Source organism: Dendropsophus ebraccatus, chromosome 2 (assembly GCF_027789765.1).
Source record: "Dendropsophus ebraccatus isolate aDenEbr1 chromosome 2, aDenEbr1.pat, whole genome shotgun sequence".
Classification (NCBI taxonomy): domain Eukaryota; kingdom Metazoa; phylum Chordata; class Amphibia; order Anura; family Hylidae; genus Dendropsophus; species Dendropsophus ebraccatus.
This window is the reverse complement of record NC_091455.1, coordinates 196,246,706-196,266,610: the sequence shown is the minus strand read 5'-3', so window position 1 is coordinate 196,266,610 and position 19,905 is coordinate 196,246,706. Positions and strand designations below refer to the sequence as shown.

At 44.6% G+C, this 19,905-nt stretch overlaps 1 protein-coding gene across 3 annotated transcripts in view; it reads right to left on the bottom strand.

The window, feature by feature from the left end:
• Window positions 1-16,985, bottom strand: part of ODAD2 (outer dynein arm docking complex subunit 2) — a 121,726-nt gene extending 104,741 nt beyond the window's left edge. Inside the window, exons 1-4 of one of the 3 annotated variants that reach the window (XM_069959015.1) lie at window positions 16,677-16,985; window positions 11,033-11,286; window positions 8,608-8,765; window positions 2,351-2,546 (exon numbers count right to left, since the gene is read on the bottom strand). In XM_069959015.1, coding sequence (XP_069815116.1) covers window positions 2,351-2,546; window positions 8,608-8,765; window positions 11,033-11,256 — 578 coding nt within the window. In that variant the 5' untranslated portion in view covers window positions 11,257-11,286; window positions 16,677-16,985. Of the gene's footprint in view, window positions 1-2,350; window positions 2,547-8,607; window positions 8,766-11,032; window positions 11,287-16,676 lie in introns of those variants that run through there. The other 2 variants (XM_069959016.1, XM_069959017.1) reach the window with 2 other exon arrangements.
• Window positions 16,986-19,905: the final 2,920 nt, after the last annotated feature.

Below are 19,905 nucleotides of genomic sequence, written 5' to 3'. Positions count from 1 at the left end.
CATGACTGAGGGGCTAAACTAGGCTACCACGGACATCACAGAGGGGCTTAACTAGGCTACCAGGGACATGACTGGGGGGATTAACTAGGCTAGCAGGGACATAACTGGGGGGATTAACTAGGCTAGCAGGGACATGACTGGGGGGATTAACTAGGCTAGCAGGGAGATGACTGGGGGGATTAACTAGGCTAGCAGGGACATGACTGGGGGGATTAACTAGGCTACCAGGGACATGACTGGGGGGTTAACTAGGCTACCAGGGACATGACTGGGGGGTTAACTAGGCTACCAGGGACATGACGGGGGGCATACTAGGCTGCCAGGGACATGACTGGGGGGTTATCTAGGCTACCGCGGACATCACAGAGGGGCTTAACTAGGCTACCAGGGACATAACTGGGGGTATTAACTAGGCTACCAGGGACATAACTGGGGGTATTAACTAGGCTAGCAGGGACATAACTGGGGGGATTAACTAGGCCTATCAGAGGCATCATTGGGTGTGTGTGTGTGGGGCGGGGGTAATTAGGCTACCAGGGACATGACTGAGGGGCTAAACTAGGCTACCACGGACATCACAGAGGGGCTTAACTAGGCTACCAGGGACATGACTGGGAGGATTAACTAGGCTAGCAGGGACATGACTGGGGGGATTAACTAGGCTAGCAGGGACATGACTGGGGGGATTAACTAGGCTAGCAGGGACATGACTGGGGGGATTAACTAGGCTAGCAGGGACATGACTGGGGGGATTAACTAGGCCTATCAGAGGCATCATTGGGTGTGTGTGGGGGGGGGGGGGGGGGTAATTAGGCTACCAGGGACATGACTGGGGGGTTAACTCAGGCTACAGGGTATCACTAAGGATTCACATCAGGTACAAGGGGCATCACAGAGGGTTAACTACAATAGCAGGGGCATTAGGGGAACAATACTTTGCCTTGCCCCGGGTGCTGCAAACCCACGCTACCCTGCTGCGCACGGTATGCGGCCCTCGAATGATTTTATAAATGCCCGACCGGCCCTTGACATGGAAAAGGTTCCCCACCCCTGCTTTAGAGAATATATGAATGCCAAATGTTCATGTGCATAGGGAGGGAGCATTATTTAGGCTATATATATATATATATATATATATATATATATATATATATATATATATATATATATATATATATATATTAAGAAAACAGTCTCAGGCCAGGTTCACACAAAGGAATGACAGCAGCCATTCTGTGACACAGCTTTCAGGTGTGCCCGCATTCCAAATCACCATAGCAGACAATGTAAAGTGTGGTCGGAGACACACTTTACATTGTCTGCACTGCCAGTTTTGTGTGGCCGCTATTGAATGAATAGCGGCCACACAAAATTGACATGTCAGTTTTCTATGTGGCCACATGGAATCCTGGACGGAGTGTATTCAGAGTGTATACACTCCGGCCGGGATTCCATATGACACAATGTTATTTTAATTTTCAATAAATAGCGACCGGTGTTAGAATGGCCGTTATTTATTGAAAATTTACGTTGTGTGAACTTAGCCTTTACATGTAGAACGGGCACTGCTCTGCTATAAAACCGGCCCCATGCCATTGGCAACATTTTTTCAAGATCACCAAGTATTTACACATACTTAAAAAAAGAAGTCTTAATAGTTCCATTCATGTAGCCTGCTGACATAAAAGAAAATAGTAAAGAATTTTATTATTTGATTAAGTGCATATAAACCCAAACTGCTGAAGACAGGAGGTCTATTTCTACCCATGGAAAGTGATATCCTGTCCTTGGCTCAAGCCTAAGTGCAGTCCTCCCGATTCTCCGCTCTTAGCCAAACCAATGTGGGGATGGAGCACAACTTACGATCAGACACTGATAACTACCAGGGATCCGATTGCTACATCAGAGATGTTCTAATGCTCTATTACTAAGCCACGAACCACAAGATGTCCCAATAAATGAGCCGGACGCTCTAGGGCTTGTGTGGCACACACTTAGTAAGTGCAGTTGGTGGTGTTGATTTAACAACTGGAAATAGATTCCTTTTTTTAGCAACTGGCAATTGACTGGACTTCAGCGAAAAATATTTTATATCATAACCCGAAATAAAAAACATATGTACACAGTTCGCATCCCACAGATGAGTTGGAAAACAACTTCTTTTTTTTCCACTTCAATTAGGTTTGCCTGGTTGTATGTTTTTAGATCAGTAAATGTAATGATTTTCATATCTTTCACCTTCCCTTCATTATTTTTTCCTAGCACATAAAAAGCAGATGTTGCTGCTCATTAAAAGAATAGGGCTCTGAAATGATAGACTGGAAAGATTGTAGTTTGTAAATGTACTTACTGGGAAATGTGGTTTAGAGAGCTGTTGAGCAGCTGCATATCCAGTTGCTGGAGCAGCAGAAAGATTTTCATCTTGATTTCGGTCTCTTGGTCGTCGTTCTGACGCATCTTATCAAAGAGACGCAGCATGGACGTGTCTTCTCCTTCCACTGTAGCGAAGCCGGCACCGAGGATTCTTGATATTGGGTCTCTGTTTGCTAAAAAATACAAAGGGTATAAGCTAGGGCTTATTTTTAGGGTAGATCTTATTTCCCATTCTGTATACTTCCCTCCTCCCTATGTAGTTGTTCCCCATACTCTGTACATCCACCTTCTGCAGGTAGACCCCATACCATATACCTCCCTCCCCCCTCTGTAGTTGTTCCCCCATACTCTGTACATCCACCTTCTGCAGGTAGACCCCATACCATATACCTCCCTCCCCCCTCTGTAGTTGCTCCACCATACTCTGTACATCCACCTTCTGCAGGTAGACCCCATACCATATACCTCCCTCCCCCCTCTGTAGTTGTTCCCCCATACTCTGTACATCCACCTTCTGCAGGTAGACCCCATACCATATACCTCCCTCCCCCTCTGTAGTTGTTCCCCTATACTCTGTACATCCACCCTCTGCAGGTAGACCCCATACCATATACCTCCCTCCCCCTCTGTAGTTGTTCCCCTATACTCTGTACATCCACCCTCTGCAGGTAGACCCCATACCATATACCTCCCTCCCCCTCTGTAGTTGTTCCCCCATACTCTGTACATCCACCCTCTGCAGGTAGACCCCATACCGTATACCTCCCTCCCGCTCTGTAGTTGGCACATGTACCCTCTGCCCCCCCATACACACAAAATAAATGTCCCATACGGTGCATCTTATTACCACTCCTGCCTCCTCTGCAGCTTGTGTTGAGCTTAAAGAGAATCTGTCATTAGGTTTATGCTGCTTTTAAAGGAGGAAGCATAAACTAGTGACAGAAATGCTGAACAGATCAATGTTGGTGCTCATGAATATCCAGGGCTGCTGGCCTCATGCACATAATGGAGAGGACTACTTATTGTCCATGTTATTCAGGAGATCTCTGTATCAGCTGCACAGAACAATGTAAGTGATACATCATTCTGTTCAGCTTCTCTGTCACTAGTTTATGCTACCCTGAGATAGGACAGCATCCTACTGACAGAGTCTCTTGAACAAGTCTGGTACTGATTGGCTGATGCTTGTCCACCCAGTGTCAGTGATCTGGTCAGCTGACTGTAACTAAGGCTTATTTTTGGAATAGGGCTTATATTATAAGTCTTCTTCAAAAAGCCTGAAAATGAATGCAGCTAGGTCTTATTTTCGGGGTAAGTTTTATTTCTGGAAAAACGTGGTAGGTATAAAGTCATACACAGTAGATTTGATGGTATTAGTTTCAGAAAGTACATATATTTTTACTAGAGATGAATGAACGTTCAGTAAGTTCAGATTTGTGTAAACCCAATCACTCTGCATTTAAATCCTGCAGCCTGAAGAAGATGGATGCACCCGGGAGAAGATGGATGCAGCCCTAGAGCAATAGTTTCAAGGATTCAAATGGTGAGTGATTGGGTTTGCACAACCCTGGGACTTAGTGTATATTCACTCATCTTTAATTTTTACAGACCATTTATATATAGGGCACTTCAGTATTAGAAATCACTCCAATAAACTCACTATATGTGAACACAACTTCCCTGCAGCAGGAATATTGTGTTTTCTTTTCCCCAGCAGAAAAATAGCCCCAAATTGTGCAGATTTTGGTGTGGATTTTCCACTGTGGACAGGTAAGTATACTATCTTTATTATGTTCCCCCTACCCCCTGCCCACACTGTAGTTTTTTATTTTGATGGACTTCTCTTTTAAATAGACGCTGTCTTTTCAAACAACTTTCCTCCATGTAATATGTAACATATTTAATTTGCCAAAAATAACTTCTTACCCCAGAAAAAAAATAACACTCTAAAGACCTGGCCACAAGGTGTCTCACTATTCTCCAATCTACTGTTCACTTCCTGTTACTAGAGAAATTCCGTCTGTAGTAACAGAGACAGCAAGATGGAACGCAGAAAATGGGGGGAAGGAGCTTAGCTATGTGCTATGGTATGTGCAGAAGAAGGAGAGAGAGAGTCAAAATTTCGGATTTAGCATGAATTTTGAGTGGAAAAAAATTGGAAATTAATCCGTGACACTTCTAACCCAAAAAGTAAGGATTCTGAGGATTTTAAATTTGCACTGCATGTCAATTTCCGAACAGATTTTTTGAATGTCAGTGAGATTTTTTAGATCTCATTTGCTTTGCTGCAACTTAAAACATGCACCTATCATGGAGGGTACATGCAAAATATTTAGGGGGTACCCACACTTTTCTGCACAATGTATGCGCACAGCCTAGGGGGTACATTTATATTATTTATTACAGTACAGGGCACTTGGTTTAAGGATGTTGAGAAAAAGGGTACATTCACATAGGCTAGATCTGCAGCACTTCTCCATATCCTTCCTGTGTGAACATACCCTCATAGAGAAGAAAGGGACAAAAAAAAACTCTATGAATTAAATGGTATTTTTGCAGGTGTACTCTCTTCCATCTGTATCCTGTGTTTTGCTAACCTACTAAATGACTGTTCAGGGTTAAGGTTTGTGTGTTGTGGAGAAGCAAGTGATAGGAAATTTCTACTTGTAAAGTTACTTTTGAGATGCATGGACACAATAAGAAAAATTTGGCACCAAGAGATGTCCATGTGATGATTTTCTGATATGTCATAAAGAGATGCTATAAGATCTTGTTGGTGAAATCTGTGAGCTCAGACCGTGGCTTATATCCAGAGCTACATCGCAGCCAAACCCCTTCAGCGCCGCTCTAAGATTTCCATCACTGGAAATATGTAACACAACATTCTAAACAAAGGACCATTAAAGCAATGGTGTTTAATTTAGACTGTGGTGTCAGAGATTTCCAGGACGGTAAAAGCCACGGCTGGTGCCAGAAGAGGTCAGGCACTTTATACAGCTCCAGAGCATCTTCATTCTGGAAAATGGTGATAGACCCCGCTGACATGTATGAGTGCTAAGTCACAAAATAATTCTTTACTGGGCTGGCCCTTTATAATGTAAAGGTAAAGATGAACAGATGATGTCAGTCAGATTGTTCTGGTGATGGCTTATTCCTCCTAGAACAATAGGGTGGGGCGTTAAACATCCAACACACACCATCCTTGTATCCACCAACATTATGTTTCAGTGGAGCATCCAGAGTCCTCCATACACCTTGGACAGTCCACCAAGGTATATGGACACCATTACACAGTATTAAAATTATCTGGGCCGACCTTACTACTAATTATACTTACTTATTATATCCTTTTGAACAACTCTGTAAACAAACCGATCCGCTGTAGGGAATGGTCTCTATTCTTTATTCCTTGCTCCTAGAACCTCTCCATAAGAAACCCTTAGTATACATGGAGAAGTGGACGGAGGAATTGAGTAGGGTAATCTCGGCTTCTGAACGGACCAAATCCTTGACCATGTGCTTCAAGACATCCATCTCATGCAGAGCCCAGGAGACGAATTATAAGCTTTGGACTAGATAGTATATCGGGTGCCGACTGTTCTCCATTAAATGTTTCCGACATCCTCTGATATTTGCTGGAGATGTGGAGTGGATAAAGGGTCACACACATATTTGGTGGAAATGCCCACCGATTTAGGATTTTTGGAGTAAAGTGACAGATCTTATTTACTGCTCCTGCTCCTTTACTGCTATCTATCACACCCTTACTGGAGAGAAAGTTGTTGCCATTCCTCTTAGGCTCCGTGCACACAGAGCAAAAGTGGCCTACTATACCTACTTGGCTCTCAGAGGTTGTTAATATGTGCAAAATAGAGGAATTGGTGGTCGACTCCAAGAAACAATTGGCAAAACATACTAAAACTTAGTTCTGATGGATGGAATCTGCTGGTTCAGAGGAATATAAGCAACTTCTCTGCTCTCCCATCCCTTAGCTGATATTCACGACCGTCCTTTATTAGGCAGTCATACTCCTGAACTGGGACACCATGATCCTAACTAGTAGAGTGATATATTTATGAACCTAGTGGTCGAGATAGCAAACGCCTTTTGCTTTTTCTTGTTCTCTTTTATTATATACAGTGGTCCCTCAACATACGATATTAATTGATTCCAGGACGACCATTGTATGTTGAAACCATTGTATGTTGAGACCAAAATTCTACGGAAAACTGGCCCAGATACACAGCACATACAGGACATGTAGTATCACACTATACTCAGAGAATCACTACTAGACAGCCAACCAGTGCACGCACTTCACTAATATTGGGGTTTTACCAGGAAAATGACTGGTTGATCATCTAGGTATTTACATGTGCATTGTATGTTGTATGTTGAGTCTGGTCTCAAGTTACGATGGTCCTGAAAGGACCATTGTATGTTGAAAATATTGTGTCTTGAGGCCATTGTAAGTTTAGGGATCACTGTATTTCATTAACTTATGGATTAACCTTGTCTTTGGGGGTTTTCTACCCTGTTAGTTTTTGTTCTAAATATATCATCTTCTACATAGGTTTATTGCTACTGATCAGACAGATGGAGAGGCCTGTGTTGGAGACACCATTTACAGTAACGTGTTTACCTCTACATTATTGTCTTTAGAATATAAAGTAACCGTGCTGATTGGCTGAGACAGTATTCGGAGGTGTTTCAGGGATGGGCAATGTGTGGGCTATGTGTGTTTGTGTGCCTGGTATATAAGGTTGCACACAAATGAATAGTTAGGCACTTCCCTTCCTACCACCCTCTCCCTTACCTTACACCTTTATCCCTTAGTTAGTCTCCCCTTTTGTAGACATTTATGTTTTCCTCTTTGTAATAAACCCCTTAAAGATCCAGTTGTCCTTGATCAATAATTACGGCACCCCAAAAACCTAAGCAGATTCTACACCCTGTATAAGTGGTTATCTGGAATTTGAGTATTGCACTTTCCCAGATCCCTTTCCCTTCCTCCCCATCCTCCAACCCCCCCTTCCTTTTTTTCCTTCTTCTTCCTCTCCCTTCCTTCCCTCCCCCACCCCTATTTTATTTTTATTGTCTTTAACTGATATTTGATATTTGCTCCATATCATGAGCCTGTTTCACATGCCTTTTTTTCTTTCTTTGTTATTTAAAACTTTAATAAAAACTGAATATGGGGGAAAAATGATCCGGGTCGAGGAATCTGCCTACCAGTCGCAGTAAAAAAAATACTACCATGATTGTGGCGTGACCAAACATCACCATGGAGCCTTAATGAGTAGTGTTGAGCGAACTTGCCGAAAGTTCAGGTTCTACAACATTTGTCCAAATTTGAACACTTGCCATTTGTCTGAAGAAGTTGGATGCAGCCCTAGGACCGTCAGGAAAACATGGATACAGACTATGGCCTATTTCCAGGGCATCTAACTTCTCCAACCGGCAGAAGTCAAATGCCAAGCATTCAAGTAGGGGCAATCATTGCCAAGCTTAGGACCCTATTAGACGGATTGATTATCAGCCGAATCAGACCGATTCTGACAATTATCACTCCATGTAATAGAGACAACGATCATCAGCCACCGAACACACGTTACTATGGGTAAAAGCAATGCGCGGCCAATGGCTATCGATTGAATACATTACCTGTCCACGCTCCCTGTCTTCTCCTGCCCTCTACTTGCTTCCTGGCAACGCGGCTGCAGCTTTAAAGCAGTCTCTGAGCTGACAGGCCGCTCAGCCAAAACTTGGCCGCGGAAATTCTAGACAGTGATTGACTGAGCGGCCTGTCAGCTCAGAGAAGCTGCAGCGCACAGTGCTGGGAAGCAAGCAGAGGGCAGGAGAAGACCGGGAGTGTGGCCAGGTAATGTATAACAGTTTAGGGCAAGGGCTGCACGGACATTACTAATGATGTCCATGCAGCCCTTGCTACATGATTATCGAGCTATGTAATAGGCTCAGTAAACGAGCGCCGACCTAGCAGATCAGCGATCCTTTATATTATTGATTGGGGAGTCATTGGCCCGTCTAATAGGACCCCCTTAAACACTCGTCAAGTTTGCTCAACACTATCTGCGAACTGGGCAACATACTGGCGTGCCAATATCCCGCCAAACAAGACCAAAAGGTTTTCCATTTCCATACGTAATGTCAGAAGACTTGAAGACAGTAAATGACTACTTTATTCTTCTTTTTTCTAAGAACACAAGGACTGACCTTCCAAACAAGCCTGGGTTTCTTTCAACTTTGTATCCCTGGCATTCTGGAGAAAGCGGGATAAGTGTTTGAAGCTCCTGATTTTCACTGTAGATGAAGACATGATGAACAACGGGTTCCCATCTCTGTCTGTATCGTCAGACTTCACTGTGGAATCACTGAAATGACAGAATACCAAGCTGCAGTGGGTGATGGAGGAAACTTCCGTCATGCAAAATAAATCACAGCTGAAAGTCAACATTGTGCTGTGGATGTGGGATATATCCCACTGCTAGACAAATATGTAACACGTCCAACGTGCCAAAATGTGCAATTACTGCCCCAAAATGACCCATGTAGCCTCAACACAAACAGATGCTTCAGCGTTTCTTTGTTATTGACATTGTACATTGTGTTGGGGCCAAATGTTGTACAATTAAATTTGGGTGACATCAAAAACAGGAGTCCAAGTTGGAACGTAGCCATGTGAACACATTTATTATAGTGTAACCAGTCGGGAGCGCTCTATATATATATATATATATATATATATATAGATATATACACACAGTGGTACCTCGGTTCTCGAACTGCTCGGTTCTCAAACACTTTTTGGGCCCCCAGTCTTGAAGTACTCGATACCTGAACCTTTTTGCGAGCATGGATGGTGGGTTGTACCTTGTGAATTTAGTACTGGTGAGGCTTCACATACAGTACAGTACTGTATAAGACTGCTGGAGTGCATATACAGTACAGTAGTAGTACAGTCAGTGCACCACCATCTCCCATCCTGTACTATATAAGGGTGGTATTACAGGGGCCGAGCAGGGCCCGATAATACCTGTAAACGAGCAGCAATCTGCTAGATCGTTGCTCGTTTACTGGGCCTATTACACAGCCTGATAATCGTTTGACAAGAGCTGCAAGGACATCGTTACTGATGTCCTTGCAGCCCTTGCTAAACTGGCATACATTACCCATCCACGTTCCAGGGCCGCTCCTGGCCGGGACCGCCGCGGCCTGTGATTGGCTGAGCGGCCTATCAGCTGACAGGCCTCTGTGAAGCTAGAGCGCGCACGGGACCCCCCGGGAGAAGCGGACGGCAGGAGCAGCCCTGGAACGTGGATGGGTAATGTATATCGTTAGTCGCCGGCCACGCACCGCTATTACACGCAGTGGTGCGCGGTCGGCGCCCGACAAAAATAGGGTCTAACCTATATCAACGATCAGCCGATGATCGTTGTCATCGGCTGATCGTTGCATTTATTACATGGAGCGATAATCGGCCGAATCGGGCCAATTCGGCCGATTATCGTTCCGTGTAATAGTACCCTTAGACTGCTGGAGTGCATATACAGTACAGTAGTAGTACAGTCAGTGCACCACCATCTCCCATCCCTTACAGTGCTGGGGGGGACTCTATACAGTAAAAGGTGAGTGAGATGTTAGTGACTACTGTACTATAATTGCTGATTTTGTTGAATGTTTCTTGTGTATAATGTACAGTATATAGTGCTGTTCTGTAATGTACTGTACAGTATATAGTGCTGTTCTGTAATGTACTGTAGGGATTATACTGGGCACTATACAATGTAATATATGGTACTGTAGGTAATTATTGGTTGGTGCTGGAGCCAATTAAACACAATTACATTATTTCCTATGGAAAGACACTGCTCGGTTCTCAAACTGCCTTCCAGAACAAATTAAGTTCGAGAATCGAGGTACCACTGTATATATATACAGTATATACATGAGATTGCAGGTGGCCTGTGAATATGGTATAACTTTCTAAGATGGGAATATGGCGGCATGATTAATGATCAATGGCGGCACTAGTATTACCAGCAAAACTGTATAACCACTGGCCACAGCATACAGGGGTATGGTTCCATCTGCACCCTAAGGCTATGTTTACATTACGTAAAAGTACGGCCGTTGTTGTCAACGGCAACAACGGACGTACTTTATGCGCCTGTGAACACTGCCCTATCTGCTATGGGATCCTGGCCGGACCGTATACACATGTTCACACAATGAAGCGAGCGGCTCTGGCCGCTTGCTTCATTGTGTGCTGTGGAGTGTTCTGATGCGGGCGCGCGCTGATGTGTCCACATCAGAACACTGCAGCCGGGCAGATCGTTCGGCCGGTACTGCAGTAAAGGCCGGGATGATCTGTGCAGAGACCGGGCCAGGGTTCACGGAACGGCCGGTCACTTACAGAGTGTGAACATAGCGTAATAATGAATGAGAGCACATTGATAATTCATACTATCAAATGAGGGCACATTGAAGTGGTGAAAGAATCCTGTCACCTCTACTGAACACTACAGGAAAGGGTTAAGCTGGACAGAATGTCACAGACATATAACTCAGGAATCAAGTAATCTAGCCTCATTATTGTACGTTTTAAGTACTGAAACTTTTTTTCTCGGTCTGGCCTCACCTAATATCATAACCAGATCCAAATGCCGATGGCTCCAAATTGGTTTTCCATTCCAGAGGTTCTCTGAAGACAAACTCTGCCTCTTCTGGATGCCGGGAGCTGAACGGCTCCACGTACTTTATGATGTCGTTTAGCAGAGCTTCATTCAGAGGTGTGATCTCCAGCTTGCCAGTTCCAGAACCAGCGCTTGTCCACTGAGCCGCTCTTGTCAGCGCCACGCCCATTGGAACAGCTGCTTTTTACAGGGATGTCACCTTTTAAAAGACGTGTAAAGACACAGTGAGAGGAGCTGCGGAGCATTATAAACAGATACAGCAATGTAATTACCCATCATTTTACACTCGCAGGGTAATAGCCATAAAGTTCTGAAATTGTTATAATGCCGGAGTTTACGAGCGGCTAAAACGGCATATAATTCAAAAGATGACGCCTGTCTCTGGGCCGGAGATTCATTTTCTAAGGGTATGTTCATACTTTACCATACGGAAAAAGCTAAGCCTTCTTGTAAGCACATTACACTACCAATATTGTACTGATCCTAAGTACTGTGCTTCAGAGCTGTATTCACAATTCTGCTGGATGATATTGGAACCAGTTAAAGGGAATCTGTCAGCTAACGAGCCCGACCTAAGGTGCTGACAGTGTGCTGTAGCTGGCAGTCCCCTTGTGAGCATGGTGACTTTTGTTAATTTGTCTATGCAGTGGATTATGTACAATCTCACGTCTCCTACTGTACTGAAAAGGCAAAGAGGAGTTGTTTGTGCCGCACTCTGGCCGCCTCACTGTTCCTTCCTCCTCTTCATGAATAATCAGTGCTGCCCGGCCTCCTGCTCACTCAGCTGTCAGCCAGTGTCTCTGATTGCAGATCAGTCCTCTCTAGGCAGGTTATGTCTGAAAGAAACACTCAGATATAGTTGAATCTCTGACCCTAAATGTGTTGGAGCTGTGGTCTAGGGGTAACTGACCTGTCTACAGACCTGCCAGCAGTTCATTCTCTGGTTCACGTCTCCTGATGGACATGAAACAGATATCTCTGTTTTTTTTTTTTTTCTAATTATGGTATCATTGTTAAGGCTATGTTCACACACTGTATTTTTGCTCAGTATTTTGTAATATTCACACACTGTTGAAATTGAGCGGATGGCAGCAACTTAATGGCAAATAATTACTGGTTTTTTTAAACAACGGACGACATTTGCCATTAAATGACGGCCATCCGCTCAATTCCAACAGTGTTTCTATAGCCTATCTATATTTTAAATCCACTCCTGGTTTTGGTTGCAAAATACTGACCAAAATACTGAGCAAAAATACTGTGTGTGAACGTAGCCTTTAGGCTAGGTTCACACTGCATTTTTGCAATCCAATTTTTTCATCCGTTTTTTGCCAAAAACAGATGAAAAACGGATGAAAAAGAGGATGCATTTGTGTGCATCCATTTTGATCCGTTTTTCCATTGACTTCCATTATAAAAAAACGGATCAAAACGGATCAGTTTTTTTGGGACGGACACAAAAGTAGTGTCAACACTACTTTTGTGTCCGTCAAACAAAAAAAAGTGATCTGTTTTGATCCTTTTTTTTATAATGGAAGCCAAGGAAAAATGGATCAAAACAGATGCACACAAATGCATCCTTTTTTCATCCGTTTTTTGTAAAAAATGGATTGCAAAAACGCTGTGTGAACCTAGCCTAACAATGATACAATAATGAGAAGAAGGAAAAAAAAAGACATTTATTACATTTCCATCAGGGGATTTGAACCAGAGAATCAACAGCTGGCAGGTCTCTAGACAGGTGAGTTACCCCAACATTTTTGGGCTGAGAGATTCAACTATATCTGAGTGTTTTTTTTTTAGACATAAACTGCCTACAGAGGACTGATCCGCAATCAGAGACACTGACGGACAGCTGAGGGGGCTGGAGGTCGGGCAGCATTGATTATTCATGAAGAAGAGAGGGGAGGAAGGAGTGGTGAGGTGTGCCAGAGTGCGACACAAAAAACTTCTCTTAACTTATTTCTTACAGTAGGAGCCCAAGATTGTGCATAATCCACTGCAGATGTTACTTTAAAGGGGTAATGCGGGCTAATATACTGTAATTAGTGGCCTATCCTCAGGATAGGCCATTAATTGCTGACTGCCTATCCAGAAGACCCTTTGGGACCCCCACCGATTGTAAGGATAGAGGTCAACTGTCCCCCAAGTGAGTAGAGCAGCGTGCAGGTTTGACCTATATTCCATTTATTCTCAATGGAGCTGAACTTGGCAATGTTCAATAGTAAATGGTGCGGCGGCCAAGTAAGCGGGCTACAGCTCTATTCACTCAAGGGACAACTGACCCCTGTTCTCGTGATCGCTATGAGTCCCAAAGGGTCCTGTGGATAAAAAAAGACTTTAAAGGGGTCTTCCAACATAAAACTAACTTGTTCCCTCTGTGTGCCCCTATCACCTATCTGGAGATCACCAGGGTCGGATACCCCGCGATCTTTTACTGGTCCCCTATCCTGTGGAGTTTTATGTCAAGTTAGTCTTAGGGTATATTTACACAAACGGGCTCGCAGGTCCTGGCAGTTCCCATACACTACATACTTGCTGCGGTCTAAACGACCGCAGCGAGTATGTAATTCTGCCGCCCTTAACCCCTTCTGCTCCCTCCCGGCTCCGCAGCTGTAAGCATCCTTTACCTGTCCTTGCTGCACGGGTCCGGCGTCCTGCTCTCCCGTCCGGCCAATCAGTGTGTTGCCCAGCTGCAGCCACTGATTGGCCGGACGGGAGAGCAGGACGCCGGACCCGTGCAGCAAGGACAGGTAAAGTATGCTTACAGCGGGGGAGCCGGCCGGGAGCAGAAGGGGTTAAGGGCGGCAGAATTACATACTCGCTGCGGTCGTTTAGACCGCAGCAAGTATGTAGTGTATGGGAACTGCCAGGACCTGCCGGGCTCGCAGCGAGAATCTCGCTGCGAGCCCGTTCGTGTGAATATACCCTTATGTTGGAATATCCCTATAAATCTTGGGATAGCTCATTTGGGGTACAAACACACACACCGTATACGCAGCGTATTTACTCCTGCAATACGCAGCAAATACGCAGCAGATTAGATCTAAATAACTGAACACAGCATCAAATCTGCACCATCACATCTGCTGCAGATCTGCTGCGTATTTGCTGCGTATACGGTGTGTGTGTTTGTACCCTTTAAGTAAGTCATATGCAACTTTTGAGTAATGTGATGCTGTGATATCATCCACTGAACATCAAAGTCGTGTACAGCACTGGAGCCGCCTCCAACTACTCTTTATGCACCAGTCAGCTGGGTTCATACATTGCATTTTTTTCATGAAGAACTCCGCAATGCAAGATAATAGGATTCCCACAATCCCATTAACACACTGGTTGCATATTATGGTACATGTGTAAAACATTTCAGTAAAAGTAAAAGGCTGGAGCTACACATTAAGGCTATGTTCACACAACGCATATTTTCCTAAAGCCACGGCCGTTGTACAACGGCCATGATTATTACAAAAATATACGTTACCTCGCCGTCTATAGGATCCCGGACGGAGCTTATACACATGGTATATGCTCCGGCCGGGATCCCTAGCGGCGCCGCAAACAACCCTGTCAGTGCAAACTATGGAGCGAGCGGCTCCGGCCGCTCGCTCCATTGTGTGCTGTGAGGAGTTCTGATGCAGGCGCGCATGCAAGCGCCCGCATCAGAACTCTGTGGTGTTTAAGATCATCTGGCCGTTCCGTGACCCGGAGGGGTCAAAGAATGGCAAGTCTCATACATAGTGTGAACATGGCCTAAAGGGGTATTCCATTTAAACATAACTTTTCATATGTTGCTGCCCATGGTGGGTCTAACAATTCCTTCCATACTTGTTATTATCTATTCAGTCTCCTTCCCCAAGTTCTCAGATGCTGCTTTCTGCTGAAGACACAAAAATCTGTGTGTGAGCTTTTCTCTCTGTCTCCACCCCCACCTCCCTTCTGAGGCGGCTGATGTAAAAAAAAATCCCTATCTGCAACTTGGTAATGCTGGGAGGATTAATCACAGTGAGTTATTCAGCAACTTGACCTCAGATTAACCCTACAAGCATTACAAAGAAGCTACAAAGTTGCAGATAAAGCCAGCCAGGGACTTGTTTACATGAGCGTCTCAGAAGGGAGGAAGGAGGAGGGGGAGACAGAGAGAAATGTTAACACAGTTTTTTTGTGTCTTCAGCAGAAAGCAGCAGTTTAGAACTGGGAGAAGAAACTGGGGGGGGGGGGACTTTAGGTAAGTTGTAAGGTGCTGACTCCATGGATCAGACTTTTTCTACAGACACATCCCACAGAAGATTGTTCAGAACTGGGGGAAGAAGACTGAATAGATAATAACAAGTATGGAAGGAAATTGTTAGGGCCCTATTACCAGGGACGAATATCGTGCGAAAAATCATTATATCGCTCAGATTTAACCAATAATCGTTCTGTGTAATTGCAGGCAACGATCGAAAAATCGTTTGTATGTCGTTGATTGTTGATTTAGATCTGATACTAAAATTATCGTTAATCGTTCGCTGTAATTCCACATTCGTTCGCTAAAGTTCCGCGTTTTTTCACTAATCGCTCAGTGTAATTGCACATTGTTCATTGTTTTTCTGGGATCAGAAGGAATAAACGATCATAGTAACGATCGCAACTAACGATTATCGTTCTGTGTAATATGGTGAACGATTTCAGGTTAACGATAAACAATCTCGTTAGTCGTTAATCGTCAAAAATCGCTCCGTGTAATAGGACCCTAATGGTGGTTTTGCACGGAGCGATAATTCGCCCGATCGCACGATTAACGATTTTGAATGAACGTTTTTTTTTTATAACGATCAGCGTTTAGACGGAACGATACATCGTACGGAATATTCGTTTTGCGATCGCTTAAGCCTCTCTCACACATAGGGGAAATTGTTGAAAGACTGTTTACACTGAACGATTTGCGAATTTTTTGCGAACGATCAATGACGATTTGAGAAGTTGTTGAAAGATCAAAATGAACGATTTCTCGCTCGTCGCTTGATCGTTCGCTGCGTTTACACGTACGATTATCGTTCGAATTCGACCGTTATCGTGCAAATTCGAACGATACATCGTTCCATGTAAAACCACCATAAGTCTCACCATGGGCAGCAACGTACAGAAAATTACGTCTGAGTGGAATACCCCTTTAATTTCTGGTCACATGATGCTGCATTGCCTATTGACTCATTCAGGTCAATGGGGTGAAGTTGTTACCAACAGGGGCCACAACTGTGACCACCCCGGAGGGATTTCTTGCCACTGTCAGGTTGAGGTTACAGTGTGACCCCACTTAGTGACCCTAGATGTGAGACAGGGTACTGCACACAGGGTTACCCTATTGTGGGCGGGACTAATGTATATCCCCAGCCACACAGAGGTAATATCAGTGTGTATAATTATTAGGCTCATAATGCAGTACATGCGTTTATTTCTCCATAGTGTGAACTCAGCCTTACTTGGAGGTGAAAAACTTTACTTTGGTTCCCAAAAGGACAATGGGTTGTCACCACATGAGGAACTGACACATTGTACAGACAGATAACTTAATAAAAGTCGCACACATGCACACGTGACACCTACCTGGATATAAGGATAAGCTGGACAGTATACCGGCGCCGTGCACACAGCACTACGAACTTTCTCCTTCAAAACCTATAGAAAGCGGCGCTTGTTAGCGGTTACCATGGAGATGGGTTCGCGCCTGCGCACTGGGTGTACCCGGCTGCCTAGCAACGACGGTAAACACCTGTAGGCGGAGCTATGGTTACGGCAGGTGAGTGACAACACAGGCGTCCGGCCACGTGACAGTCACCGGCTCCATTGTAAGAGGCGGAGCGGCGCGTTTCGTTACTAGGCGCCGTTAGTCTCGGCTACTTTTGCGCGGCCGGTTTTAACCGAGACCTTAGGTTCTAGTGTAAAGGAAAAGTGAAGCACGTGACCAAATCAACCAATCGAATCACAGCTTTCAATTCTCAAACGCTTGTTAAAAATGAAACTAGCACCGTGATTGGTTGCTTCTCCTTTGCCCTGAGAACAATAGCTTTTTTTTATTTTTATTTTTTTTTACAACTGTTGAGCATATATGTATATATTTAATGAATTTATTTAATTATTTTGTTTTCTTGTTTACAAATTTAGATTTCTTATCTATTTACTTTTACATTAAAGTTCCCCTTATCAGAGAGTAGAGATGATCATCAAACATCGGAAAATCTTATGCTGCGTTTACACGGAGCGATAATTCACCCGATCGTAAGATTAACGATATCAAAATAACGATTTGTTAAAGATCAGCGTTTAGACGGAACGATACGGAAAAATCGTATTGCAATCGTTTTTCTATCGCTTAAGTCTATCTCACACATTGGTTAAATCGGTGACGACTGTTTACATGAAATGATCTGCAAATTTTTTGCGAACGACCAACGAGGATTGGAGAACATGTTCAAAGATCAAAATGAACGTTTTCTCGCTCGTCGCTTGATCGTTCGCTGCGTTTACACGGAACGATGATCGCTCAAATGCGATCGTTATCGTGCAAATTCGAACGATAATCGCTCCATGTAAACGCAGCATTAAGTTCTATAGAACTCAAACCTTTTCGAACCTTTTCGTCCGTGGGGAGGGAGGAGACAGCCCGGGTACCGCCTGGAATTTTGGGATACAGCCTATTACCTAGTCTCCTCCTCCCCCACGGACCGGGAAGGTATCGGGAATCAAATGCGGAAGGATCGAAAAGGTTTGAGTTCTATAGAACCTAAGGGTCCTATTACACAGAGCGATTTTTAACGACTAACGATAAACGATCGCAAACGAGATTGTTTATCGTTAACCTTAAATCGTTCACCATATTACACAGAACAATAATCGTTAGTTACGATCGTTACTATGATCGTTATTGCAATCGTTACTATGATCGTTTATTCCTTCTGATCCCAGAAAAACAATGAACAATGCGCAATTACACTGAACGATTAGTGAAAAAACGAGGAACTTGAGCGAATGAACGTGGAATTACAGCGAACGATTAACGATAATTTTAGGTTCAGATCTAAATAAACGATCAACGACATACGAACGATTTTTCGATCGTTGCCTGCAATTACACAGAACAATTATCGTTTAAATTCGAAAGATTTTACGATTTTTCGCACAATAATCGTCCCGTGTAATAGGGCCCTAAGATTTTACGATGTTCAATCATCTCTAGCAGAGAGCAGCCCATTGTGAGGGGTCATATAGTTGTTATGTCACATGCCTGCCAGCAGGGTGGCACCAAATGTCTGCCTGACCCCTCTCATGTTGTCCTGAATATATTAAACACTGGCACTTAAAGGGAACCTGTCACCCCCCCATTGCGGGGCAGAGCCCGGCCGACCCCAGAGATGTTTCCAACGCTCATAGAGAATGACGGCTCCATTTACTCTCTATGAGCGTCGGACTCATCTCTGATGGGTGCGCACTGGGCTTCTGACGGTGACATCTCGGCAACGGGAGCGGGTCCAGGAGCTGGACTTCGTGCACAGGTAAGGATAAGGGTCTCCACCGGGGGGGGGGGGGGGGGGGCACGGCGGGGCTCTGCCCCGGAACGGGGGGTGACAGGTCCTCTTTAAAGCAAATGTACCATCTTGTAATGCAATCTTTCTCCCATCACCCTCTCAGCGTGGGCACAGTGATCATGGTGGCGCAATCCCTTTTTCAAAATGCCACCCGATTCTCACGCTGGACGACTTTTTTTTTCTTGTGCTCTGGAGACGGGCCCAGTGCCCCTCAGTATACCGATATCCCCTCCACTTGGCAATACGCCTCATTAGAATATAGCAGGGCTGCATCAAATGTTGCAGTGGCGTTATAAAAAAGGGAACGTGCCACCGGGATGACTGCGCTGTGCGAACAGGGTAATGAAAAAAAAATTTCATTACAAGCTGGTACATTTGGCACTATTCTATGGCCGGGCAGATTCCGCGTTCCGCCAAAAGAACAGACAAGTCTATTCTTTCGGCGGAACACGGAATCGGCCCCGCCATTGAATGGTGTGTATGGAGCCGGCGGATATGCGCGCCGCCGTGAACTGGTACGAGCTACGGAATCCGCTGGAACTTCTCCCCGCGGATTCCATACCCTAAGGCTATGTTCACACAACGTATTTTTTCGTATTTCTGATTGCAACAACGGCCATAGTTAATATGAGAAAATACTTTGGCCGGGTGTCTATGGGATCCCGGCCGGAGCGTATACACATAGTATACGCTCTGGCCGGGATCCCTAGCTGCGTTGCAAACAACTGACATGTCAGTCTTCTGTGGCCGTTATTCAGTGAATAGCGGCCGTAGAAAACCATGTCAGTGCACACTATGGAGCGAGCAGCTCTGGCCGCAAGTTGTGCAGTTACTGGCGCTCTAATATTTCCACCTCCTGCGCAGATGATAAATCCCCCTTTTAGGGTGCGTTTACACCGACAGGACCTGCAGCAGATTTGATGCTGTGTTCAGTTATTTAAATGAAATCTGCTGCAGAAAATCAGCTGCAGATCCTGTAGGTGTGAACGCACCATTAATGTCTTCCAATGCTAACCATCCTTAGTATAGACATCAGGGGAGGCTCAGTATCATGCAGCAGCATTAGTGATATGTTACTGTGCTGAGATCAGGGCTTGTGCATCCCTGCAGTATCTGACACAGCCACAGGTGGCAGCAGAGGGTCTGTGTCACCCTTACTGCTGCCAGTTATACATTTTTGGGGAGATTTATCAAACACGGTGAAAGTGAAACTGGCTCAGTCGCCCCTAGCAACCAATCAGATTCCACCT